This window comes from Pelodiscus sinensis, chromosome 3, assembly GCF_049634645.1.
Source record: "Pelodiscus sinensis isolate JC-2024 chromosome 3, ASM4963464v1, whole genome shotgun sequence".
Taxonomy (NCBI): Eukaryota; Metazoa; Chordata; order Testudines; family Trionychidae; genus Pelodiscus; species Pelodiscus sinensis.
This window is the reverse complement of record NC_134713.1, coordinates 190,363,186-190,389,664: the sequence shown is the minus strand read 5'-3', so window position 1 is coordinate 190,389,664 and position 26,479 is coordinate 190,363,186. Positions and strand designations below refer to the sequence as shown.

The window sequence follows — 26,479 nt, the reverse complement described above, 5'->3', positions numbered from 1 at the left end:
CACAAGTTTAAGAAGTGCACTTGTCTATACTAGGGTATGTCTACACTACCCTCCTAGTTCGAACTAGGAGGGTAATGTAGGCATACCGCACTTGCAAATGAAGCCCGGGATTTGAATTTCCTGGGCTTCATTTGCATAAACTGGGTGCCGCCATTTTTAAATCCCTACTCGTTCGAACCCCGTGCCGCGCGGCTACACGCGGCACGAACTAGGTAGTTCGGACTAGGCTTCCTAGTCCGAACTACCGTTACTCCTCGTGGAATGAGGAGTAACGGTAGTTCGGAGTAGGAAGCCTAGTCCGAACTACCTAGTTCGTGCCGCGTGTAGCCGCGCGGCACGGGGTTCGAACGAGCAGGGATTTAAAAATGGCAGCGCCCAGTTTATGCAAATGAAGCCCGGGAAATTCAAATCCCGGGCTTCATTTGCAAGTGCGGTATGCCTACATTACCCCGCTAGTTCGAACTAGCGGGGTAGTGTAGACATACCCCTAGAAAGTTGTGTCAATAACTATACTGTTATATTAAACGGTCACAACCCCATGAGTTAATTCCGTAACAGAGTGCGGATACCAGTATAGTGTCTTGCAGTTTGGGAAGCAAAATAAAGGCTTGTCTCCACCTACCAGGAGATTGATGCCGTGGAGATCAATCTCTCGGGGTTCGATTTCGCAGGTCTAGTAAGGACCTGCTAAAATACCACTGATTATGCTCCCATTGACCCCAGTACTCTTACTCCTCACAACCTGGGGGAGAAGTCAGTGGGAGAGTTTGCAGTGGGGGCTGCTGTGGAAATTTGACTAAGATATGTCCAGTCCAGCTATGCTATTCACGTAGCTGGAGTTGCGAATCTTAGGTCGATTTTCTCCCATTGAGTAGACCTGGCTTAAGTAAAAGGCACATTTATACTGGCGTTACTGTGTTCACACTATGGCTTGGTGTACCAGTAAAGCACTTACTGTACCAGAGAAACATCACACTTTAAAACAACATAGTTACAGATAAATTTACTGCATAACGCTTTAGCGTAGACCAGCGCAAAACAACTTAGAATAGGCACAGAGATTGAATGCATGCATAAACAGATTAAAAAACCTAATGGGCCAGGTTCCATATTCAGATCTTCTCCTTCCTCAGCCTCCCCTCCCCCAAGTGCCAAACAAGATCTTTTGTTCAGGTTATAAAAGGGGTGCAAATCTTGGATGGGAGACAGGTGTCTGTTAATGAAGTGAATAAAAATACTATGGTCAGAGTCACTGGTGGACAGTAATAGGGAGCTGGTTAAAAACACACAAAAAGCACAATCATCTTGTGGAACTTTTTGCCAGGGCTGCCAGCTGGCTTGCCAGGCATTGGGGCAAAGTGAGGGATGGAGGGAGTTGGCTCCAGGCTTCCAGAAGGAAGGAGCAGGGCTGAGGGGCTTGCCTCTCCCAGGCATCCCTTCAGTGCTTCCCAGTCCGTACCTCCGGATCTCTGGCTGCTGCTGAGATGACAGCTAGGAGCTCTTGGCCTTTTTAAATCACCAGACCCTGAGGTAGCTGCTCTTCTCCCCCTTCCCCATGGGTGGCCCGGCTTGTTGCCCTGGATGTTGAAAGCCAAAAGCATAACTGGGTTCAAAAAGCAATTGGAAAAGTTGACGGAGGACAGGTTCAGCTTTGGCTATGAGCCAACATGGTCAGGGACGCAACCTCGTCCCTAAATCTTCAGCTGCCAGAAGCTGGGACTGGATGGCAGAGAATGGATCCCTGAACAACAATCCTGCTCTGTTCATTCCCTCAGAAGCATCTGTCTTGAGCCACCACCAGAGACAGGAAACTGGTATAGCTGGACCCCTGGTCTGACCCTGGTCCTTGGACCCTGTCCTTATAGAATGGGAGTGTTTAAAACCCAAAATTCTAATGTTGGAAAAAAAATCGGGGAAAATAGAGTAAATGACCCTTCCAAATACTTCACGAAAATTATGTGCGTGTGCACATACCCACGCCACAAGCTATTTATAGGTTGAACCTCTCTAGTCCAGCACCTTCAGGACCTGACTGGTACCAAACCCGAGAATTTGCCAGATCACAGGATCAGGCATTGCCAACACTTTCACTGCTTACTGGGCTGTGAGAGGACATTTAGGGATAAATTAGAGCTGAATAACAGCACAGAACACTGAGCCAGAACTGGTGGCTGTAAACAAAACTTTATGGGACCCGGGGAAGCTTATCATAGGGTGTGGCTAAGTGGACATCTGGCTAACTAAAATCAGTCACGGATGTTGCCAGACCAGAGTTCTGGACTAGAAAGGTTCAACCTGAAGTGTTTTTTTAGTGGAACGTGATACTATTTATCATTTGTTAGTCTCTAAGATGCCACAGGACTATTCATTGCTTTTAAATTTACACACAACATGGCTACCCCTTTGAGACTTTTGAAAATATTATGGTAGTCTTACATTTCTCCTGTAACAGTTTTTTTTTTTACTTCATAGAATTTAGAGATTTTTACTAGCAAAATAGATGCCTGACGTAAATTCATCAGACCAGTAAATCTAGTAGTGGGGTTTTGTTTTCTTATTCCTGGGAGACACATTGCTCTTTCTTTTCTGAAGATGGTCATCATAAAAGACAGAAAACATCATCAGTGGCAATGCCACTGCCACAGCTAAATAGTTCTGAACTTCTAAAACGGATTTCCCATTTCAATTTTGGAAAAGGTGGTAAGAAATATAAGGCAGAAATCTAAATAGGTAAGTTAAATTTACAAATCAGGTGATACTATAGACCTGAAGATTCACCTGCATTTGTTTACTTCTTTTATATAAAACCAAAACAGAGCCTTTGTTTTGGCGAGCAATGTATAAGGAAACAAAAAGGCAGAGTTTCAGAGAAATGTTGTCCATGTAACTTGTAGAAAGAGGACACTGAGGACAATAATATAATCTAATTTACCTGAAACTGTTGAAACACTTCTGGCATAATTTAGAGTTGATTTGATTTGCTGGCCTGAACCATTTTTCAGTGGCATTCCATTATCAGCAGTAGATTGGCCCTGACACCCTTAATAAATTAATCTGTCGGTCTGACAAGGTATCACCCAAAGTGCTGCTCCTACTCCTTCCTGCGCCACTTAGGACTGCAAAGGGAGTAGCAAGACAGACAGTGGCGTTAACAGGTATTGCTGCACAAAACACACAACAGAAGTGTGCATCATTGCATATGCTATGATGTTATTATCTATGATTTCCACAGTAGCTTCCAGACAAAATCTAATCCTATTGTGCTAGGTGAGCACTTCTTTAAAACCATTATACTGAAGCTTTTTGGACCATGAACATTTCACTACAGCTTTTACTAGAAAATTTAGACTTTACACCCAGGGAATTAAACATAAATTAGCAAAGAGATAGCAATTATTGTGTGGTCTGTACTAAAAAGCTATTTATTTCAGTAAAATCCATAAGCTTCTGCAATTCTTTTAGCTGTGCAATCCAGATAGTGAATTAAAGTCCATAAGATGTGATCTTTGTGATTAAAAACTCAAAAAACCCCCTCAAACTGAACACTTTTCCTTTGCTTATTTCTCCCTCTTCCAGGACCTTTACCCAGAGATGACTTAAGTCAGACTTATAGTGTTCATCCTATGGAAAGCTTGATTCTACTAGGGTATGTCAACACTTGCACCCCAGTTCGAACTAGGGATGCAAATGCAGGTATTCGAAATAGTCAATGAAGCGGGGATTTAAATATCTCATGCTTCATTAGCATGATCTCGCCAGCATGCTAGTTCTAATCACAGCCGATTCGAACCAGGAAGTACGTGCCGGAACGCATTAGTTCAAACCAAACCCCTTGGTTCGAACTAAAGTTACTCCTCATTTCTTGAGGAATAACGTTAGTTTGAACCAAGGGGTTTGGTTCGACCTAACGCATCCCGGTGTGCGCTTCCTGGTTTGAATCAGCTGTGATTTGAACTAGCACGCTGGCGAGATCATGCTAATGAAGCATGAGATATTTAAATCCCCGCTTCATTGACTATTTCGAATACCTGCATTTGCATCCCTAGTTCGAACTGGGGTGCAAGTATAGACATACCTATAGAGAATTTATTCAATGGCCTCCACGATACACAGGTCCTGCCACAGCTCTTATGGCTAGAACTTGTGTTAGCAGGAGGACAATAAGAAAAATGAACAAACAAGGATGTATCAAATTTCTAGAGCGCACCAAAGCTCAAGCCTAATCAAGAGCGGCAAGGAGTCCTGTGGCACCTTATAGACTAACTGAAGTGTAGGAGCATAAGCTTTCGTGGGCAAAGACCCACTTTGTCAGATGCATGTAGTGCATCTGACAAAGTGGGTCTTTGCCCACGAAAGCTTATGCTCCTACACTTCAGATAGTCTATAAGGTGCCACAGGACTCCTCGCCGCTTTTGCAGATTCAGACTAACACGGCTACCCCTCTGATACTTGAAGCCTAATCAAGTTAGCCTAAAAAGCTAGAATAAATACACACACTTTAAATGGTAGGCTGTTGCTCCCGGACGTCAAAAAGCTTTACAATAACTTTATTCTGTACCTGATCCTGCTAGTCTTTGTATGCAGAGCTCTCATGGACTACAGCAAGTTGGGACTGTGCGGCAATAGGATTAGAAGTGAAATTGTTTGCTACCCTTAACTATAGCAGGCTCTATCAAGTCTTGCCTGTAATTAGCAATAGTAGGAACAAATAAGGAGCCTCACAAAGAAATGTGTACGAATGTTGATACAGAATCAAGTGCTTTTTGTTATAGTTTCAATGCAAAATGGATGCACTAAAAGTGGCAGTCTACTATAAAATCACCCATTACAGAGCCTAAATGCAATACAAGTAGTTTGATATGGAAATTTTTTCATAGCTCTCTGTAAAAAGAGACTTTTTATCCTCACTCATAATCCATACCATAAATAATCACTGACAAATTCCCTCTGCAATGTTCAAGCAGATTTCTCACTAGCAGTGTATGTACGGGTTTTAAGGCACTCCCCCCCCACCCCCAGCCCCGTACATGCATTTCTAAAGATTTCTTGCTGCCACCTAGTGTTTGGCACTGATAAACCTGCAATAAAGAGAAGACTGAGAACTAAATTGTGCAACCTTTACTCAATACATGACTATTTCTCACCCAAATAAGCTCAGTTTAGCCCTTCAGTAATGTTACTTAAAAATCCTAATGAAGAAAAAGCCATATATTTTGGGCTATGCTAGTGACATTTATTGTATTACAGTCAATATTTGCAACCAAAGGCTGTAATCGGTATTATCTTGTTTATGTTATTATATCACAGTAGGGGTCTAATCCATCAACTCCTTACCTATATGAATAGTCCCATTCAAATCAGTGGTACTGTGTGTGTGAGCTGTGTTTATTCACATGAATCTGCATGATCGAATCCTTATTCCTTAAGCCAGAACCCATTTAAGTGTATCTATAGTCTCATGAATAGTCCCATTGGCTTCAGTGGTGCTACTCATGCATAAAGTCTGTGCACTAGTATTTTCAGGATTGAAGCTTTAAAGTCCAAGATCCTCAAGGGACCTCATTTCTCTTCACATGAGAAGAGCCCAGTACAGGCAGTCGTTACACAATTAGAATATCTGACTGAGGGGTTAAAAGGCAAAATGCACGGTTTAAAACAGTGTTTCTTAAACTGTGTTCTGCGGCACACTGGTGCGCTGTGAGGCAGTTGGAGGTGTGCCACAGAGAACAACAGAATTCAAAATGGCTGCCCTTAAAGGGGCAGGCGACTTTTTTTTTTTTGCTCAATAACTTTTCCCCGACCCTTTTTCCCCTCCCGACCTTTTTTTTTTTTTGGCCTAACAAAAAATCCTTGGTGTTTCTCAGTAAAAAAAAATTATTGTTTGGTGTTCCTTGGTCTTAAAAAGTTTAAGAAACACTGGTTTAAAACATTTGCAGCAAGGATGTTGTGAGATATTTAAGATACTATAAAATATCGCCATTTAAAACAAAATCAATCACACTGGACATTCACACACCTATATGTCAATTCACAGGAATAAATTTATGGCCCTGTATATTCACATAATTGGGTCCTAGAGGCATAGTATGAGAAATTATGGTATTAGAGAAGTGCAAAGGAATTGTGATCCGGTCCCTTATTCTTTAGGGTTTGTAACCCTTCTGTATTTATCTTCCACTCTTTAATAACTAATATAATTCGTCAACATCAGCAACACAGATCTGACTGTTATTACCGGGCCCCTGCCAAATAGGGACGCTCATAAGTCTTGGATGAAATACCAGCCCCGTTGAAGCCAACAGGAGTTTTATCATAGATTTCTATAGGGCCAGGTGTTCACTCCTTGCATGGAATTTTACTACAGTCTGCATAGGTTGAATGGGCCAGAAAAGGAAACATTCCTAGGAATTCAACAGCCCTGGGACCACTCTTCCTATTTTGGTATGTTCTTTTTGAGTTACAAATACAGGAGGAACTTAAAAGCCACTTTTCTGATTCAACACTTTGTACCTAAAGTTGTGACAATCCCCACCTAAAACAATGTGGTCAGGTCTACACCACAGCAGAAAGTCGAATTAAGATATATCGACTCCAGCTACATAATTAACACAGCTGAAGTTGCGTATCTTAAATTGCGTTTCTACGTCATCCACAAAGTGGGAGAGTGATGGGGGGAAATGCTCCCGTCTACTTTCCTTACTCCTTGTGAGGAGCAGGAGTACCAGCACCGACGGAGGCGCGCTCTGAGTTCAGTTTAGCGAGTCTATACTAGACCCACTAAATCAAACCCTGGAAGATCGACCCTGGTAACGTTGATCTCCCACAGAGTAGATGGGTCAGGGGGAGGGGGGCATTTTTCTTTTCCTAGGGCCCTCATCGATTTATTGTCTTGGTACGTTTGAGAGCATTTTTTAAAATAGGGTGAGTTTCACTCTTTCTTCTGTATGGTCAATTCAGCCCTGATGATACTGTCAGGGACTCTAACCCAGACGGCTCGGTTCGTTGTCTGACCGCAAAGAGACAGGCAACACCAGCAAAGTCCAATCACAAGCTCTTTATTGAAGAGTGCACACAACAATAGAGAGCGGCCCGTCTCCAAAGAGAACCAGCCCCGATTTTAGTAACAGGTAGGCTTATAAAGACAGTTCCGTCGCGTCATAAGCTCTTCGCCCAAGCCACTTACCCCCCTTTCTAGAAACTTTTAATATCTATGCATATCTTAGCCAACTGTACATTGTGGCCAAAAGCGCTTCATAATGCATCAGTAACTTTCTTATCAATCACAAAAGGCAGGTACCAGGAACAAGGAGACAAAAGAGTCGGGTACAAACAAAGGGCAAAAATAGGGAGGTAAGATTAGCGAAGAGGAACAAAAACAGGGAGTTACTGACCAGTTCCCAGAGCAAACCATTCTACTTACAGTAGGTACAAATATATAATTTATCACTATCTTACTTTATAACCTAAGCCAGCATGGAGGTGCGCCTCTGATTGAACCACATTCCTGGTTCTGGTCAAGAATACCCAGAGGCCTACGTAATTAGCCTTTGTTAACTTTCCTTAGCATAACGTTGACCAGGCCTTGTTTTCCTGGTCCCAACAATACTCAGAGAACCACTCATTTCGATTCTGGTCTCTGTGTGTTATTCCACTGACTTCAGCTGGAATCTCCACACATATGCCACTGAAACCTAGTGGATCATAATGCAGGGCAGGTATCTTAGGCAGTTTCTCCCCCTGCTGTATATAAACTAACATCAGAATTATTTAAAAGGAACTAAAGAGCACCGATATAGATTTAAAGGGCACTTAATATTAAAATGGAATTTGCCAAAGAGTCAATTAAAAACGACAATGTCCTATTAACATTTCCCCCACTACATTCACACTAATTCCATTCTAATTCAAACCAACCTTCTGGATCAACACCCTTGTTTATAAGTGCGCTCATATGGATTACAGTAGATGTAAAAAAAAAAAGAGAAGCCAATCCAATAATGCAAAAATATACTGGTCTTTGAAATGTGAACTTCTCACTCAATTAGTTTTGTTCATGCTCCGGCAGGTTTCCTGTAAGACTGTTAAATTGGAGAATAAGCTCCATTCACTCTTGTGTCAAGTTAATGCCAATGTAAAACATAGCCGTGCACACTAGATGGCGGATTTGTATTATTTTTGCAGAGGCGGAAGATGGAATGAAAGTAGCAATACCAGGCCTTAAATCTGTAGCGAAGCAAGCCTGCTCTTCCCCACTTTCCCCAGCCTCCATAAGTAAAACATTGTCCCTGCAATAGAAGGTTCTATGTGAAAGCTTTATAGCAATGGAAGCTAACATCATGCATTAATAAACATTTCTATTTTATACTAAGTTCAAATTTACAAGGGGACCCACATTGCAGAGGGGACACAGATCCTGACCATGGTTAATTGGAGATATAAGTAACAGGAAGGTTGATGCTCAGTAGAACAGGCTCATGACAGAATTGGTGACAGATAAAATGCTTTTTGGGGTGGGAGGTGGGCTAGGTCAAAATGCAAATGAGATTCCTATCTCCCTGTGTGTGTCTTGCTCCTTTCCCTTCCTAATAATGGCCCCACATTGCAGACCTGGGGCTGTAGCCCACAGAGGCTGTGTCTACACTACATGCCTCTGTCGGCAGAGGCATGTAGATTAGGGTTGTAGGCAAAGGTAAATGAAGCCGCGATTTAAATGATCGCGGCTTCATTTACATTTACATGGCTGCCGTGCTGATCCAACAAACAGCTGATCAGCTGTTTGTCGGCTCGCCGCTAGTCTGGACGTTCCCCCTGTCGACATCAAAGCCCTTTGTCGGCAGCCCCGGTAAACCTCATTCCACGAGGAATAACGGGGCTGCAGACAAAGGGCTTTGATGTCGACAGGGGGAACGTCCAGACTAGCGGCGAGCCGACAAACAGCTGATCAGCTGTTTGTCGGATCAGCACGGCAGCCATGTAAATGTAAATGAAGCCGCGATCATTTAAATCGCGGCTTCATTTACCTTTGCTGAATAAACAAATCTACATGCCTCTGCCGACAGAGGCATGTAGTGTAGACGTACCCAGAGATACCATGAAGGAGAGAGGAGCATCTGGGCCTTTTGGGAGGACGGCAGGTGGGGAGGAAGACAGCACTAGGAGTCATGGATGGGAACGTTTAACCCAGGCATCTCTCCCAGCTGGAAGTTCCATTTCAAAACTGCCAGCCAGGAGCTCCATCTGCCTAGCCACCGTCTCTAAGTGTCTGGGTAGGTAGAATGCAGAGGGACTTTTCAGCTGCAGTGCTCTGCAGACACAGCTACTTTTGTGGAGCTACAAAATCTCAGGGGGAGGGAGGAGAGTGGGTGTAAATGTGGCTAACGACCTAGTAACTTCAGAGCAAGTCCATTATGCACAGAACTCCCAAAGAATTCAACGGGAGTTTATGCTCTGTTCCACTGTCAGATTGGAATACTTAGTCACTATAAGGAAGGACCAAAAAGAGAGACTTATTAAAATAATTCAGATGATTTTCAGCACCCCAATGGCAGAGCTGACAAATCAAATGCATTTTGAAACATTTTAAGCTTAAAGAGGCATCTCCCCCCAAAATCCATAAAAAGGATGAGATTGTAGCAAGACTCATCCAATTTTTCTTCTTTATAGCCTCTTAGTTAATTTGTGTCCCAACCCCCCGCTGTATCATATATATGGTGGTAAGGAGGCGGCTCGTGGAATGCAATTATCCTTATTCTTATCTGCATCTAGCAGGCAAATGCCTTTCTGCTTTTTCCACTGCTCCTGGGCTTCCTTTATACAACACGATACCAGAAACTCTCCTTTGCTCTGCTACAATCCTGATCATGAAGGTAGAGAGCATTACACAGCGGTTGGCAGCCAACCTGATTTTGGCCAGGAGGATTAACCAATACAAATGAAGAGTTTGTGCTCTTGTAATTGATTTTTTCCCCCCATTGATGGAAAGAAACTGACAAAAATGTTAAGTCACAAGAACTTTTCTTTGAGGATAGTAATAGAGTAAGAGTGAGACAGAGTCAGCAGCATGTGGGAATACGAGAGAGAGAAAACACACACAGGCAGGCACTATGTGTAAAATATGCTTCAGAGTCATCTGACCAGGCATTTGTCAGGCCCTTTGAGTGTCTCTGACCATTAACCCACTTTCCCTGAGTTTAGAATGTCTAAGTTCTAAAGAAGTTTCAAACAGCTGCCCTCATTATTTAAAAAATAAATCTATTTTCCTTTCCCAGGTGTGCTGCTTATACCCCCACACTCCCCTTGCCTAAGGCCCAAAATGGACAGTCACTCCGGTGCTAGATTTAAGATTTGACATTCAGTAGGGCTAGAAATGGGAGCGCTATACAACTGGAAAAAAGGAGACTTGCAATTGTTCCCTCTGACATGCAACACTTGCACCTAACCCTGGATATTCCTGTATGAAACACTGGAAGTATGACGACGTTTTTATGGAAAGTCTATTTTAGGTCATTTTTATATTCATTTTTAAAAATACATTTGCTAGAGCATTCTTTCTCCATCTAAGTCTTGAATAATTGATTCGGGGCTACAGCCCTCTTCAAACACTTTGTAGGTTGCAGGTCTCAGACTAAGCTTTTTGGTACGTGAACAATATCTTTCTTTTGGTTAGACATGCATCCTGATTGCACTCTACCTCATGCTACAAGTACGTGTAATAATGATCATACAAATACAGTATACATATCAATCCTGGTTACACTGGAATCAATGGGAGAGCTTCTGTTGGCTTAAAACATCCAGAACTTAGTCTTATCGGTATAGTGGGGATAAAATGAAAGGAAACTGGCTGACTTATAGTGGAACAAATGTTGATTCAGAATCTGAATCGAGTGGACAGCTGCAACTGCACCGATCCACAGCAAAATCTGTGGGACTCCAGGTAGATACAGCAATCCATCAGTACCTTATCAACAGCAGGTACTGGGTCAACAAATATGCCCCTGGTGCACGAAGAAGTACAACCCTCACTCCTTCTGGAGAACATGCTCCAACATTAGTCCCATAAACAGTGGGACATGAATAAGAAACTGAAAGACAATAGGAAACCCAGACCCGGTACACTACCTTCATGGGAGCAAGCTGGATGGGCGTGATACATGAAGGGTCCACCATAGGCTTCGGCCTGTTTGCCGTGTCTGCTAGCAAGCTGTGCCACTGTTGAGGTAGTCCTGTAAATTTTTGTTCTCTGTGATCAAATCCAGTGTGAACCCGGTGCTCAAAATTTGATGGTCCAGAAATTTCAAGCCTTTTCTTTTTTTTCCCAAACATGGTGGAAAAACCTGAGGGGTAGAGGAGGTGTGAGAGAACAGAAACCAGAAAAAGTTTATCTCAACATTGTCTCACTTTTTTCATCTCGCATCATTTAAACGGCAGCATATAAAACTGATATTTTTTACTGATTTCAAGCTTCCAGTCTGCCTCACTTACTCCCATTGAGTAATACTTTACATGGCACATAATCCAAGCAGGATCTATCGAGGTCTGATGTGGCTGCTCTTATTGTACTAGCTGAGTGCCTCACAATCTTTTTGGTATTTATCCTCAAAGTGATTAGCTATGTCCCAAAATTGACTATACCTAATGTGAAACAGAAGCAAATAGACAAACTTACATCTCAAAATTATAGGCCAGATGTTCAGCAGGCTTGAATCTTGGCAGGATGACTGTTTTCTCCGGCGAGCATCTGGCCCTAATACGTTCTCACTTAGGGTACATGCACACAGCGATGTTATTTTGGAATAACTGATGTTATTCTGAAGTAACATAGTGCGTGTCTACACTACAAACCTTTATTTCAAAATAACGTCGAGCCGGGGGACTTCTGACTCATGGTAACCTTCATTTCATGAGGAGAAAGGGAAGTCGAAGGAAGAGTGCTCTTCCTTCGACATCCTGCTGGGTAGACCGCGTCAAAAGCTGAGTTAAGCTATTTCAGCTTCAGCTACACAACTGACGTAGCTGAAGTTGGGTAGCTTAATTCGTCTTTAGCCCTGCGGTGGAGACATATTCTTAGATTACATTCTGCTGAAGATAGGACCTGGAACATGCACGTTCTGCTTGCCCACCATTTCGGTAAAGGAAGACAAGCAGAGAGTCGGCTTCTAATTCCAACACCTTCACCCATGCTAGCAAAATTGCCATTTGTGCAGCGTAACTTGCCTTTTGGAGAGAGATTATTTTCTGTGAGAAGAGACTCACAGAATACTAGACCTGGAAGGGACCTTGAGAAGTCATCATGTCCAGTCCTCTGCCCTCACAGTAGGACCAAGCACCTGCAATCAAGGGCTTGACTGTTCCAGTTAGCCAAAGCCCAGTGCAAAGTGTAGAGTGGACCTGCACAACTCTGGGGGACCCCAGGAAGCATTAGGCTCACTGAGGCCGAGAACCAGCTAACATATCCCTTTGCAGGAGCAGCTAGCAAAAGGGAAGATTCAGAGCAATAGCTCTGTCTCCTCCCTGCCCCATTGGGGCTGCCATGCACTCCCAGAGGAGAAAGGGGGGCTGGTTTCCATGCTCCACAAAGCACAAGAAATGAATTTCTACCTGGGCCTTACATAAGTCATGCAATGGAAGACCCCTTTGTTGAATCTGGCCCCACGTGACCAGCCAGAGAGGTGTAAAGCATTCCCATAGAGATCCAGCAGCATGGGGAAGTTGGCTGTTTTGGTAATCATTGGAGCATTTGCTTTGAAGAACACTTCATTAGGTCATCTTGCCCACTCACTGCAGAGTGACAGGGCTAGCACTGCCAACCCCCAATACCCTTGACAGGGGTTTAACTGGGCCTTCCATATTTCCATGGTTTGTTCTGAAAATGCCTTTTGGGATATTTAATTTTTCTGCTGTTATGATTCAATTAATCCTCAAGAGACTTGACTAATCATTCCCAGAGGACAGATTACCTCAGCCCTTTGTGACTTGGGCCACAGTGAGCAAGGATTGCAGGTGAACAGAGGGGGTGCCAGAAAAGGTTGAAGAGCAGAAGGCCAGATACACAGGGGGAAAATGGATAAACTGTACCCGGTAGAGGGCTGAAGTAATTTACTCCAGACCACAAAGCAAAGGAGGTGCAGAGGTTGAATAGCACACTCTCCAAATCACAATTCCCACCTAGGCCTTAATAGGCAACAGGTTTGAAACAAACAAACAAAAAAAGGAATCATCACACAACACACACACAGTCAACCTATGGAACTCCTTGCCAGAGGATGTTGTGAAGATCAGGACTTTAACAGGGTTAAAAAAAACACCCCACCTAGATACATTCATGGAAGATAGGTCCATCAATGACTATTAGCTGGGATGGGTAAGAATGGTGTCCCTAGCCTCTGTTTGGAAACAGATGACAGGAGAGGGATCATGTGATAATTACCTGCTCTGTTCATTCCCTCTGGGGCACCTGTCCTTGGCCACTGTAGGAGGACAGGACACTGGGCTAGACAGACCTTTGGTCTGGCACAGTAGGGCTGTTCTTACGTTAGGCATCTGTCAGGACTGGGCAGTTCCACACCAACACTGTGTAGAATCTAATGGCTCATTGTTGCCTAAGCACATTCCATGCCCCTGGAGAAAGGCCATTTTTGTAGGCCATTAGCCAGAGTGCCATGGGGGCACTACACCAGGGAAAAGGAGAGGGTCCCAGCAACCAGGGAGCAGAATTGCTTAGGATTCTTGTTTCTGAAAGGGAACCATTCCTACGGGCTCATGTTGGAAAAACTCTCTCCCCTCCACCCCAGTCTGTGGTCTCTGCTGGACTGGGAATCAGCAAGACGTGAAGCATTCGGAGCAAGCCCAATGGCAGCAGTTCGAGCTAACGGGGACGTGGGGCCAGCAGTGCTGAAGACTGGTGGAGGTCAGGAGACATTTGGCTCATGAGAAGCTAGTGTAGCTCTGGGCTGTGGGGGCTGCAGGAGGGGAGGGGCAGGAGAAAGAAGCAATGGTTCTCCTGCTTGGATGTTTGTCTCCAGGTCCTCCTTAAAGAGCACACGAATGAAACTGATCCTTGTTTTCTTTATGCTTTCCCTTTACGTATTTGCAGACAATTGTCCCCCTTAAGCTTATCTTCCCCAGATACAACAGTCCTAGCTCTTTTAACCTTTCCTCATAGGTCTTCCAAACCTTTCATTGGTTGTGTTCTCTCTCTTTCGAGCTGTCCAATTAGTTGGTCTTTTTAGAAATCATGTGCCCTTCCGTCTCTCTCGGCTGCTGCTGCCCTCTTACTCGGTCATTTTTCACATCCTTTTTTGAAGTCTTATCACGGTGCTCTTCCATTCATAGCATTCTGATCTCTCATTTTGTTTCCATCATTACCTAAGCATACACCTGGGGCTGTGTCTAGATTGCACCCCTTTTCCGTAAAAGGGATGCAAATTAGATACAGCGCAATTGCAAGTGAAGTGGGGATTTAAATCTTCCCCGCTTCATTTGCATAAACATGGCTGCCGCTTTTTTCTGGCTCGGGGCTTTGCTCGGGATCAGGAATAAGGGATCTTTTGGAAAAGGCTTTATTTTCCGAAAGATCCCTGTCTAGACTGGCGCTTTTTGCCAGCAAAGCCCCGAGCCGGAAAAAAGCGGCAGCCATATTTATGCAAATGAAGTGGGGAAGATTTAAATCCCTGCTTCATTTTCAATTGCGCTGTGTCTAATTGGCATCCCTTTTACGGAAAAGGGGTGCAGTCTAGACACAGCCCTGCAGTCTCCAAGTTTTCAGCCATTGCTTCATTATTGGTCAGTATCAAATGAAAAACCAAAAAACTAACAACAATAACGAGTCCATGTCAGTGGAATCCTACTGACAGCAGGTACAGGCTACCTGGATCTAGCTATCAGTTCTCTTGTTTTATCTTCATTCTGTAAGCTCTTTGGGACAGGAGCCATCCTCTCATTCTGTATATTTACACTGACCGTCTTAAGACTGGTCACGAACTGCAGCTTCTAGGTTCCACAGTAACACAGACATTTTCATCATGGCCCACAGTTTTGGGCTGAAGTTTCCCATTTTTGGTTTATACCCTGAGATGCTTTTATAAAAGTTTAAACAATCCCTCCCAATTTTGCCATCCTCAAGCAGTCAAAGGAACAAAACACAAACCCGAAATTGTTCCCTCCCCACAAAAACTAATAGCTTACAAATCTCAAAATTAAAAAAATGAACATAAAAATGAGGGTGCATTTTATTTGGCTTCTGAAGCTTTCAAATGCACTTGAATAATGTTTTTCAGCTCTCTCTGAAACCCTCTGGGCTAGAAACTTCTTTTTAAAAATCAAAGGTGTTGACATGATTCCAGGATCTGGAGCTTTAAACAAGACGCCACTTACTACAAGGTTAAAATCATAGGAGTTGGCAATACTCCATTTTGAGTACAAGATAACTTCATAAAAAGATACTGCCATCTAGAACTGTGTGGAAATTGGATTTTCCCTGTATTCATTAAATGTCAAAACTTTTCCATTCTGAAATGGAAGAAAATAAAAATAAAAAAGTTAAACTTTCTGTGAAACAAGAATCTGAAACAAAACCAAAGTGTCCAAATGATCAAAACATTTTGCTGGGATAAAATAGTTCACTCCAACTTTGACTTAATTTTATTTATACATACATTTAAGCAAAACATTGGAATGAAATGTTTTGAAACCCAAGTCTGAATGTTTCATTCTAAAAAGGTCAAAAGGGACCCTTTTCCAATCAGAGCACACAGTTCCCTTTTTTTAAAAATTAAGTCAAAATGGATTGATTTCCATGAAAACATGATTTCAGGGGGACAACATTCTCCCATCAGACAGATGTTTAATTGGAACATTTTGGACAAGATTTAAAAACATGCTTTTTGAGTCACATGATGGCTGAAGTAACCGGGGGTAGAAAGTTGAAATTTGGCATGGAAATAGACCTCAGCCAGGCGCAAAGCCTTTACTTTTTCAAGAGAACATTTTCTTTTGTCAGGGTTATGCCTCTGTGAAAATCACCTACTGAGCATGCACAGATCTTGTCACTAAGTACATGTAAAGAGTAACAGAGATGTAGCCGTGTTAGTCTGGTCTTGCTGAAACAAAAGACAGGACTATGCAGCACTTTAAGGCTACATCTAGACTACATCCCTTTTTCGAAAAAGGGATGTAAATTAGACGTATCACAATTGCTAATGAAGCAGGGATTTAAATCTCCCCCGCTTCATTAGCATAAAAATGGCTGCCGCTTTTTTTCCGCACGGAGCTTTGTCGGAAAAAAGCGCCAGTCTAGACGCTGATCTTGCGGAAAATAAAGCCTTTTCCAAAACATCCCTTATCCCTCGAAAAGGCTTTATTTTCCGCAAGATCAGCGTCTAGACTGGCGCTTTTTTCAGACAAAGTTCCGTGCGGGGAAAAAAAGCGGCAGCCATTTTATGCTAATGAAGCGGAGATTTAAATCCCCGCTTCATTAGCAATTGCGATACGTCTAATTTACATCCCTTTTACGAAAAAGGGATGTAGTCTAGATGTAGCCTAAAAGTAAAGCACATGTAAAGAAGCATTGAACCTTCTGTGTGGTGTGTTAATTCAGCTACAAGGGCAAAATCTGTAAGTACACAGGCAGGAATTCTACCTCTCCTGTGAGGGTTTTTTCCCTAGCTACTGAGGAACATGGCCACATTGCACCTTCATTTCTTCAGCCACAAAATGTTTCTACCAGACTACTGACGTTCACATGGTCAGAGCATTCCAAGCCAAACAATTCCAGATGATGGCATTAATCAGAGCCTTGAGTAGTTCTTGAACTAAAAGAATTAAAAGAAAAGCAATAGATGTTCTGTTATTGGCCAGTAGAGCATCATCATCCTGGCAAGCAGAGCTCCTTTTGTTCTAAAAAAAATCCACCCTTCCCGCACACTTTTTAAACAAACGAAAACAAACCCATCAGTCATCTTTTTCCTGGCTTCTCACAAAGAGCATGCAAAACAGAAAAAATAATACTTGATACAATTCCACACATATACGGGCTTGATTAAGGAAAGCATAATTTTCAGTGGATTTGGGGGTCAGAGGTTCAAAGCTAGCTCCAAGGTTCCATACATCAGGTATGACAACATGTACTTCCATGTGACTGTATTTTCTAGCAGGATTCTCAGGCTATGTCTAGACTGCAGGCTTCTTTTAGAAGAAGCTTTTCTGGAAGAGATCTTCCGGAAAAACTTCTTCCCAAAGAGAGCATCCACACTGCCAAAGTGCATCAGAAAAGAGCTCTGCTTTTTCGAAAGATAGCATCCACACTGATTGTACAGTATCTCACATTTTAGTTCTGATTGCAGTGGACAGCCACCAGGGCACCTTTGCTTTTTCCTGGAGGCCTCTTCTTTTGAAAAAACAAACAAACCCCTCCTCCCCATCCACACATGCCTTTTTCCGAAAGAGCTCTTTAGGAAAAGGTATTCTTCCTTGTAGAAAGAGCAAAAATCTTTCTGCTCTTTTGATTTTTTTCCGAAAGAACACAATTGCAGTGTGGATGTAACTAGTTTTTTCGGAAAAACGGGGCCGTTTTTCTGGAAAAAAAACTGCAGTGTAGACGCACCCTCAGCATCCACGGATGTGAATTTATCAGGTAATGTGAGAGGAGCCATGTGCTCTTTTTTGAAATACCCTCGCCTTCCTTGGCAGTGAATCACATATGATCTTGCAGCCACTCGTGTAGGAACCAATGATTGGAGTATGGTGGATCTTTTAGTGAGCATTATGTTCCTATGTTATATCCTTTTCTCTGGCCTTGACAGAGGCTGTCTTGCCCTATTCAGGTCTGTGGAAAATGCTGCTACACAGGTTATCTTCCTAACCTGTAGCTCTGATCACAGCCTCTCTCTCTTTATATCCTCTCATTGGCGCCCTCTTCTCTTACCAAGCATCATCTACTTGTCTTCACTTTCAAGGCCCTCCATAACCTATCCCCACCCTACTTATTATTTTTCATTCAGTATTGAAAGGCCAGTTGCTACCTCTGAATAGCCAGCCTCACAGCCTCTTTCATGCTGACCCTGACAACGGGGAGAAGCGCCCCGTAAACATCTGCAAAACTCATAAGAGTGGCCATACTGGGTCAGACCAAAGGTCCATCTAGCCCAGTATTCTGTCTTCCGACAGTGGACAATACCAGGTGCCCTAGAGGAAATGAACAGAACAGGGACGCATCAAGTGATCCATTCCCTGTCACCTATTCCCAGCCTCTGAAAAACAGAGGCTAGGGACACCATTCCTATCCATCCTGGCTAATATCGATGAACCTAACCTCCATGATTTTATCTAGTTCTTTTTGGAACCCTGTCAAAATCCTGATCTTCATGACATCCTCCAGCAAGGAGTTCCACAGATTGACTGTGTGCTTCATGAAGGAAAACTTCCATTTGTTTGTTTTAAACTCATTGTCCTCTGTCATATCTTGCCTTGAAACACTCCCTTGCCATGAAATCTACAAAAACTTGATAACAGATGTCAGTGTGCTGAGACCACTGCTGATCATGCTGACCAATAATAGTTATTGTTCACTTTACTCCTTCCATCACTGTTTATACCCAGCTGTTATCTCCTCTTACATTGAGGGCTTGTTTCCACTACATCGCGGAATCGATGCTGCAGTGATTGATCCACTGGCTGTCAACTTATTGGGTCTGCTTAGATGTGATAAATCAGTCTTCGAGTGCTATCCCATTGATGCCGTACTCCACCAGGACAAGAAGGGTAGCCAGCATCTTACCACACAGAAGACACCATGGTGAGTACATCAACTTCAGCAATAGCTGAGGAGATCGATGGTGGGGGCCTAGTTTAGACAAGGCCCAAGACTAACTTAGGGGCAAGGATTGTCTTTGTGGTGTTTGCGCGGAACATACCACAATGGGACTCTGCTCTCTGACTGGGGTTACAGTAATAAAAAATAATTTCATAGGCCCTCAACTTGCTCCACTAAAGTCAAAGGCAGCTTTGCCTTGCCATAAGAGAACAATGGCCCAATCTTTTCTGGCAACATATGCATTCATATCCTTCCAGGGCCCTGTGCGGATGGTTCACTGGAGCCTGCTGCTGTATGGAATTGGGAACTCTGAGATGTGTGTTACTTCCTCCCACCCTATTCATGTAGACCTTCTGTCCACCTGTTGTCGTTTTCTGTAATGTGTAACAAATACATTCTAATCAGCAACACTGTATCTTCTGTCAAACCAGAAGATTCCATCTCTATATAAGCTACTGGTGAGTATGTGTAACTGGACCCCAATCCACATAGTATGGGAGTGTCAGTCCCAACTCAGAAGCTTTAGCAGCTCATACTCCTAGTCCTGGTTTTCACTTCCTGGTGCACTGGCAAAGATGGCAGCCACCATGTACTTCAGAAAGAAAAGGCAAAATTGAAGGCAGGTTTCTGCTAATCTTACTGCTCCATGGGTTAACAGCGGTATTTAGTACAGGTTGAACTTCTGTGGTCCAGGACTCTCCAGTCCGGCAACATCCAGGCTACGTCTACACTGGCCCCTTTTCCGGAAGGGGCATGTAAATTTCACTAGTCGTCGTAGGGAAATCCGCGGGGGATTTAAATATCCCCCGCGGCATTTAAATAAAAATGTCCGCCGCTTTTTTCCGGCTTTTTTAAAAGCCGGAAAAGAGCGTCTAGACTGGCCCCGATCCTCCGGAAAAAGTGCCCTTTTCCGGAGGCTCTTATTCTTACTTTGAAGTAGGAATAAGAGCCTCCGGAAAAGGGCACTTTTTCCGGAGGATCGGGGCCAGTCTAGACGCTCTTTTCCGGCTTTTTTAAAAGCCGGAAAAAAGCGGCGGACATTTTTATTTAAATGCCGCGGGGGATATTTAAATCCCCCGCGGATTTCCCTACGACGACTAGTGAAATTTACATGCCCCTTCCGGAAAAGGGGCCAGTGTAGACGTCGCCCCATAGTTCAGCAGACCACAGGTGTTGTGGGACTAGAGAGCCCCAGTGGTAGAGGTTGCTAGTGGGGCCTGAGGCACCAGAAAGCCCCCTGCAACTGAAGCTGGCAGGGGGGCTGGAGCTAGCGGGGCAGTGGAGCCTGCAGCCAGTGGGGCTGCTGCGAGCTCCAGTGGGGTGAGAGGGCCATTACGAGGACTGCCATGGTCTGGCAGACTCCCTCGTCTGGTCAGGTCCCAAGGGTGCTGGACCAGGGAGGTCCAACCTGTAACAAGTTGAGGGAACAGAAAAATCAGTCACACTGGGATATTTTCATCATAGCTATAACTTCATTTGCACTTTAAACATGTCAGCACACAGTGCATTTATTCATTTTACGTTCCTCTGCGAACACTTTCCAGGAGAAATCCCTGAATTCTCCACCCAGAGAAAGCTTTGTTTTCTGCACAGAGGTTGGATTCTGCTGAGCCCTTGTGTACGAGCAGAGGGGTGTGAGAAGCTGGGGGGCTGAGCAGCATTACACTCCCTTTGCTCAGGGCACACAAGCCTCTGCAAAAAGTAGAATTTACACAAAAAGAAAATTTCTTGTAACTTACTGGATGAGGTTTTCCAATCGACTCAGGTGTCAGGTGATGGCAAGTTATTAGATTAGGCCAGTCTGAGCCACACTAACTATATTGCCATGGTCTTGACAGAATGTTTCTCCCCATTTTGCAAAACCAGAGGAGTCTCTGCGACGCTGATGAACTGAAGCCCAGTCGTGTGTAAATGGCCCAAGAGGATGCATTTTAATCTGAAGTAGTTGGCATACTAAGGAAGGAGAGATCTCAAATGCTATGATTACTGGCATTATTACTTCCATCGTCATAAATAAAAAAGATCAACAATAAAGACAAAGGGGGTCAGAGCTGCCCATTAAGAAACACTGATCAGAATTAAAATGGGTTCCACCAACGACTAAAGGGCTCACATGTGCTCTCAGTTACACTTTTATGTAATTGTAAATATCAAGTCCTAAAAAATTACAATTTAAAAGACACAAGAGATAAACAACATGAGGAAGAGACTATCCCCTTGTGTATTTTGCAAACTTCTGAGAATATGATTCATGCCCAAACCATGGTAATTAACTCAGCTGAAGCCAATGGAGTTACTCTGGCTTTACACGGAAGGGCCAGAACAGAATTTTGTCTTTGATCGTAAACGTGCATTAACCCTACCGGGTATATATGGAGGGAATAATTGTAGACATAAAATAATGTTTGCATGACAAGTATGTATGACTGAAATCCAAGTCTGGTCTGACTACAATAATTTCCAAAAAAGATGCTTTATTCTAGTGAACCAGTAGAATCATCCATGTTAATACAGCTAACCTACCAGAGAGGGGAGCTCAGTATTTATGTAAATGTATTTTGTTCAAATACACATGACTGGACTCTGAAGATTCACTGTAGGGTGGCATTTTCATACTCTCTCTCAGCTCAGGAACACATTTTCCTATTAGCCATTACAAATTAGCTCCTTGTGAATTATGAAGAGTTCAACACATTAAGTTCACCAGTTCTTAGTTTTTTCAATGACTCCCTGCGGGTTACCACCACAATCTGCATTAGTTCCTGTTAGTATTAAAATGGGCTAGTTACTAATGTCTGAACTGAATCTAAGCTTCCATACAAACCTTGGGCTCAACAAGAGCCACACAATTAGGAGACCCCCCCAGGTCGAAACAGTTTAATTTCTACCCAGCATGGATCCCAAGCCCTGATACACTGGAAAGCTGAGGTGAGCTCTCTTATTTTCATTGTTCAAACGGAGGGTGCAATTTCCCAGTTCTCCATGGGAAGGTTAGTGGAAGAAAAATGATTGCAGAGAGGTCTCTCCCATTATTCTGGGAAGGCAGGGGTTGTCTCATCACAGAACAGCTCCTGGGAGACCAAAGGGAGTAGGTCTCCCCACCAGCTGTAACCTTGACAACAGGGCTTGCAGTACATATCCATTGGAGCCAGGCTGTCAGCACTTTGCCATGCAGTGGCTGCACTTTGACGCTCCGCCACCTCCGGTCCCATGAAAGGGAGAGCCCTCACCACAGCCAGAAGCAATCCAGCCTTGGGCTGTTTTTGTTTTGCCCAAAACTTGTCTGGGTGAGAGGGGAAGGGCTGGGAGAGAGAAAGCCCGTTTTCATTCTGTCCACGCTGCCTACCAGTCTTCACCCACCCTACATCCCTAGGCAGTGCTGCCTGTAAACTGAGCCCGGGGGTGGCCACCCAGGAGAGAGTCAAATCCCACCCAGCTGATTCACAGAGCGCTCCCAGCTGGCAGCATGTATTTCGACCGGTGGTGCACATCCACATGTAGTTCAGTGCACATAGCATTTATTCCACACATGGATAGAAAAAATTCAGGGAACATTGTCCCCAAACAGCTCTCAGTAGGGGATTCTGCTCTGGAGTTTGCTGAACTCTCTTTCTAATCTGGAGCGGGGAGGATCCACAAGTCATCTTGGGAAGCCAACCCGAGGGGAATTGATTCCTGGTAACAAGAGTGAAACAGAAGAATCCAGTGCATTGTTAGTAGTGAAGGTGAAGAAACGTGGTTACAAGATGCAATTAATATGCTAGTAGTTTCCCTTTAATAAGCTTTTCATTTTTAATGGCTTTCTGTAACAGAGACCTCAATCCTTCTATTGTACAGCAAACAGTGCCACCGTGTGCCATTAGCCTGCCAATTTCCACTCGTGTTCTGATAAATGGTGCCCTTTTCCCATGCTGGATCATAAAACTACAGCATATGACTTGAGAAATAAATTAGATGAACGTGAGGGTAGACTGTGCAGCTAGTGCTTCAGAGCAGTATGCAGGGCAAGCAGTCAATCCACAGGGGAAGCTAATGTCCACTGATGGATTCATGGCAGCATAAATCACTAGGAAGTACACTGGAAGTGAGGCCAAAGCAACGTCAATACAAGCGGTGATTCTCCTCTCACTCTTGTGCAACCACGTTGACTTAAATGGAGCTGCCACCGATTATGCGGACACAAGCAAAAAGAGCCTGATGTACAGTAAAGCCGTGCAGATTAGTAAATCCTGAATTTAAAGAGAAGAGGAATTTTCAAAGCTCTCGGCATTGGTTTAACTCTGCACCCCGGGGCATTTCCTGTTGACACCACTGGGAGCAGAGTTAGGCCACTGATGAATGTTGCTCAAAAGCAAATCTGAGCTGTGCCTTTGAAGGGACAGCCCTTTTCGGGGGGGGGGGAGGGAGGGAGAAGCAGGCAGGATTCAGTTTAAGGGAAGCCTCTGGGAGCTCCAGAGGGTGCAGTGGCAACACACCAGCTGCTAGTCCCTTGACTGACTACAGTGTATTGCCCTTAGTCCTGTTTTTTGTCCCCACTCTGTGAGCTCGAGTGGAGGCAAACATACGAAGCATGGCCCATCTCCTCTCTGTGCCATTAAGATTAGAGGATAGTACTTGGTCCTGCTGTGAGGGTAAGGGACTGGACTCGATGACTTTTCAAGGTCCCTTCCAGTTCTATGAGATGGTATATCTCCATATATTATATTATTATAGGATACAGATCTTGTGCTCTCCCCTTGCCCCACCCTTATGCGAAGGAAACACCTAGGCTGCGTCTAGATTGGCATGATTTTGCGCAAATACTTTTAACGGAAAAGTTTTTCCGTTAAAAGTATTTGCGCAAGAGAGCTTCTAGACTGGCACGTGCCTTTGCGCAAAAGATTTGCTTTTGTGCAAAAGCATCCATGCCAGTGTAGACGCTCTCTTGCGCAAGAAAGCTCCGATGGCCATTTTAGCCATCGGGCTTTCTTGCGCAAGAAATTAACGTTCCTGTCTACACTGGCCCTCTTGCGCAAGTATTCTTGTGCAGGAGGGCTTATGCCTGAGCGGGAGCGTCAAAGTATTTGCGCAAGAACCACTGATTTTGTACATTACAACGTCAGTGCTCTTGTGCAAATTCTTGTGGCCAGTGTAGACAGGCGGGAAGTTTTGGCGTAAAAGCGGCCGCTTTTGCACAAAATCTTGCCAGTCTAGACGCACCCTTTGTGTGTCCCTATAACGGGTTGGACTCACTTTCCGCACGGCTCTTCTCTCAGGGTGGCTTTGGGGAAGTAACTGGCAGCTCCGATGCCGACACGCCCCCTTGGGTGACATGTTCTCTTCAGTGACCACTCCTGGTCTTGGTCCACACCCCCTTCTGGGCGGGGGGGGGGGGTCACTGTTCTTCCTCCACTCTTCCTCCAGGGCCCTCCCTACTCCCTAGGACCCTCAGTTCTTCTCCCATTCTGCCTGCGTGGTTGCCCCCTGCAAACCTGCCTTGCGGACTTATGGCCTGGGGCTTCCCTGGCTCACTCTCTTCCAGGCTACCGCGCTGCCTCCTTGTGAACCACGGCTGCCTCCTTGCAGCCCGGCCTTTTAGGGCTGCCTCCATGCGAGCCCCACCTTCCATGACTGCCTCCTTGCAGCCCTGGGCCTCAGGCCGGGTAGCCTGGGTTTGTTAGGCTAAAGCCTCTCTCATTACAGGCAGACAGCCAGGTCCCTCTCCTGCTCCCAGGGGCTGCTCTTACAGTTGCTAGCTGGGTTCTCCTTATTTGCCTCAGCTGGGCTTCCCCCTGACTCCAGAGCTCAGCCCCTTAAAGGGCCAGTGCAGGGCAACGCTCTGCCACAGCCCCCCATGCTCCATGTACCGTCACAATCTGGCCCTGGACTCTTAGAGCTCTGTTCATTCGAGTCCATTGATCCCAGCCCCAAATCTGATCACGTCAGCTTTGTCAGGGCAGGAGTGAATTTCACTGTTAAAGCCATTCATTACTGCAGGCTAAATTGAATTACAGGCCACCTACCCAAGGTGCAAATCACCCTTAAAGTTACAGGAACATTGACCCAGACCAATAAGACCCACGACGTCAGGAAGAAACCACTATTCTGTGCCAGCATGAGAACAGCAAGACAGACAAAGAATCAGACAGGAACTGAGCAAGGGCACACAGCTGTAGCAGATCTACGCCCCAGCGCTCGGGGCACAGCGGGGGATGGCCGCTCTGTGCTCCTTACATAAGAACATAAGAACGGCCGTACTGGGTCAGACCAAAGGTCCATTTAGCCCAGTATCCTGTCTACCGACAGTGGCCAGCACCAGGTACCCCAGAGAGGGTGGACCGAAGACAATGATCAAGCGATTTGTCTCCTGCCATCCCCCTCCAGCCTCTGACAAACAGAGGCCAAGGACACCATTTTATCCCCTGGCTAATAGCCTTTTATGGACCTACCCTCCATGAATTTATCCAGCTTCTCTTTAAACTCTATTATAGTCCTAGCCTTCACCGCCTCCTCTGGCAAGGAGTTCCACAGCTTGCTCTCCAGAGAGCATTTAAAGGCCCCAGGGCTTTGGCTGCTATTACTCCCATATTAGTAGCAGCTAATCACCGGGCTCTGGGGCAGCTACTCCCTTTGCCCCCCGCCAGGCCCTCCAATGGGGGAGGGGAGAAGGGGCAATTGCCTTGGGTACCAGCAATTCTAAAAGGCCAGGATTCTGGCTGCTGCTGCTACCGGAGACCTGGGCCCTTTCATCGCTGCGCTCTAAGTACTGGGGTGGGGAGGAAAGGGGGTGCATGGCATGCCACTGCTCCCGCCCCACCTCTTCTGTCTTTTGGGAGCAGGCAGCCACCCTCACCCACCTTGCAAGGGGCCAGGCATGGCTGCCTGCTCTTCTCCTCGCCCTGCCCCCCCCCCGCACTGATGCTCTGATACTTCCTGTTTGATGTAAATGCCAGATGTTACTTTTATTTGGATTGTGGTTGGCTACAGTAACTTGGTGCTACACATACCCAGCTGGTTTTGCTATTGTTAAATCTGGCAAGCCTGCCTATCTAGGCAGCGTTGCAGCAGCACAGCTGGAAAGCTACAGCTGCAGCATGTGTGGTGAAGATGTTCCGTGCCAACGGGGGAGAGCACTGGCAGCATAGCTTCCAAGCCCCCAAAAATACCACCGCGAGAAGCAGGAGCTCTGTGCGTGGGAGCAGCTCTCCCGCTGGCAACACTGTGCACGTTTTTTGCCAGCATAATCGAGGGGTGCTTTCTTGCCACCCGAGCAACATAAATTATGCTGGCATAAGACGACGTAGCTTCAAGTTTCCTAACTTCGTTTCAAAGAAATCCACCGTGTGTCAGCTCTGCAGGGGAGATCAGGGCAGGGAGGAAGACGAGCAGCAGAAGGGTTCTGCATCCCTACAGGATTTGGTGCACACACTTATTTTTTTTTTTATAAACAAAACACTTCATCAGTGCGCATGTGCCACTGGCAGGATTAGCAGCTCTCCAGCTCATGCCTACACACAGCCAGCTCTTCAAAAAGCCATAATCAATCTGCCGTTGCTCCATCTCCCGTGTCTCTCGTAGCGTTCTCAGAGGAGGGAGGGGGGAATTCATGGACTTCAAGCCCAAAAGGGACCATTGTGATCGTCTGATCTGACCTCTTGCAGTGCATGGACCAGAGAATCTCCCCAACAT

At 44.9% G+C, this 26,479-nt stretch overlaps 1 protein-coding gene and 1 long non-coding RNA gene across 10 annotated transcripts in view; one reads left to right on the top strand and one right to left on the bottom strand.

Annotated features, from left to right (window-relative positions):
• PAK5 (p21 (RAC1) activated kinase 5) overlaps positions 1 to 26,479 on the bottom strand; it is a 229,998-nt gene that overhangs the window by 65,609 nt on the left and 137,910 nt on the right. For 7 of the 9 annotated variants that reach the window (XM_075925680.1, XM_075925678.1, XM_075925681.1 and 4 more), the window contains one exon: positions 11,122 to 11,336. In XM_075925680.1, the coding sequence (XP_075781795.1) occupies positions 11,122 to 11,336 (215 nt within the window). Of the gene's footprint in view, positions 1 to 2,932; positions 3,117 to 11,121; positions 11,337 to 13,429; positions 13,538 to 26,479 lie in introns of those variants that run through there. The other 2 variants (XM_025177948.2, XM_014580030.3) reach the window with 2 other exon arrangements.
• Positions 13,619 to 19,252, top strand: LOC142828079 (uncharacterized). Its single transcript, XR_012903034.1, has 3 exons — positions 13,619 to 13,909; positions 18,598 to 18,793; positions 19,069 to 19,252. It is a non-coding gene; the product is annotated as an uncharacterized LOC142828079 (long non-coding RNA).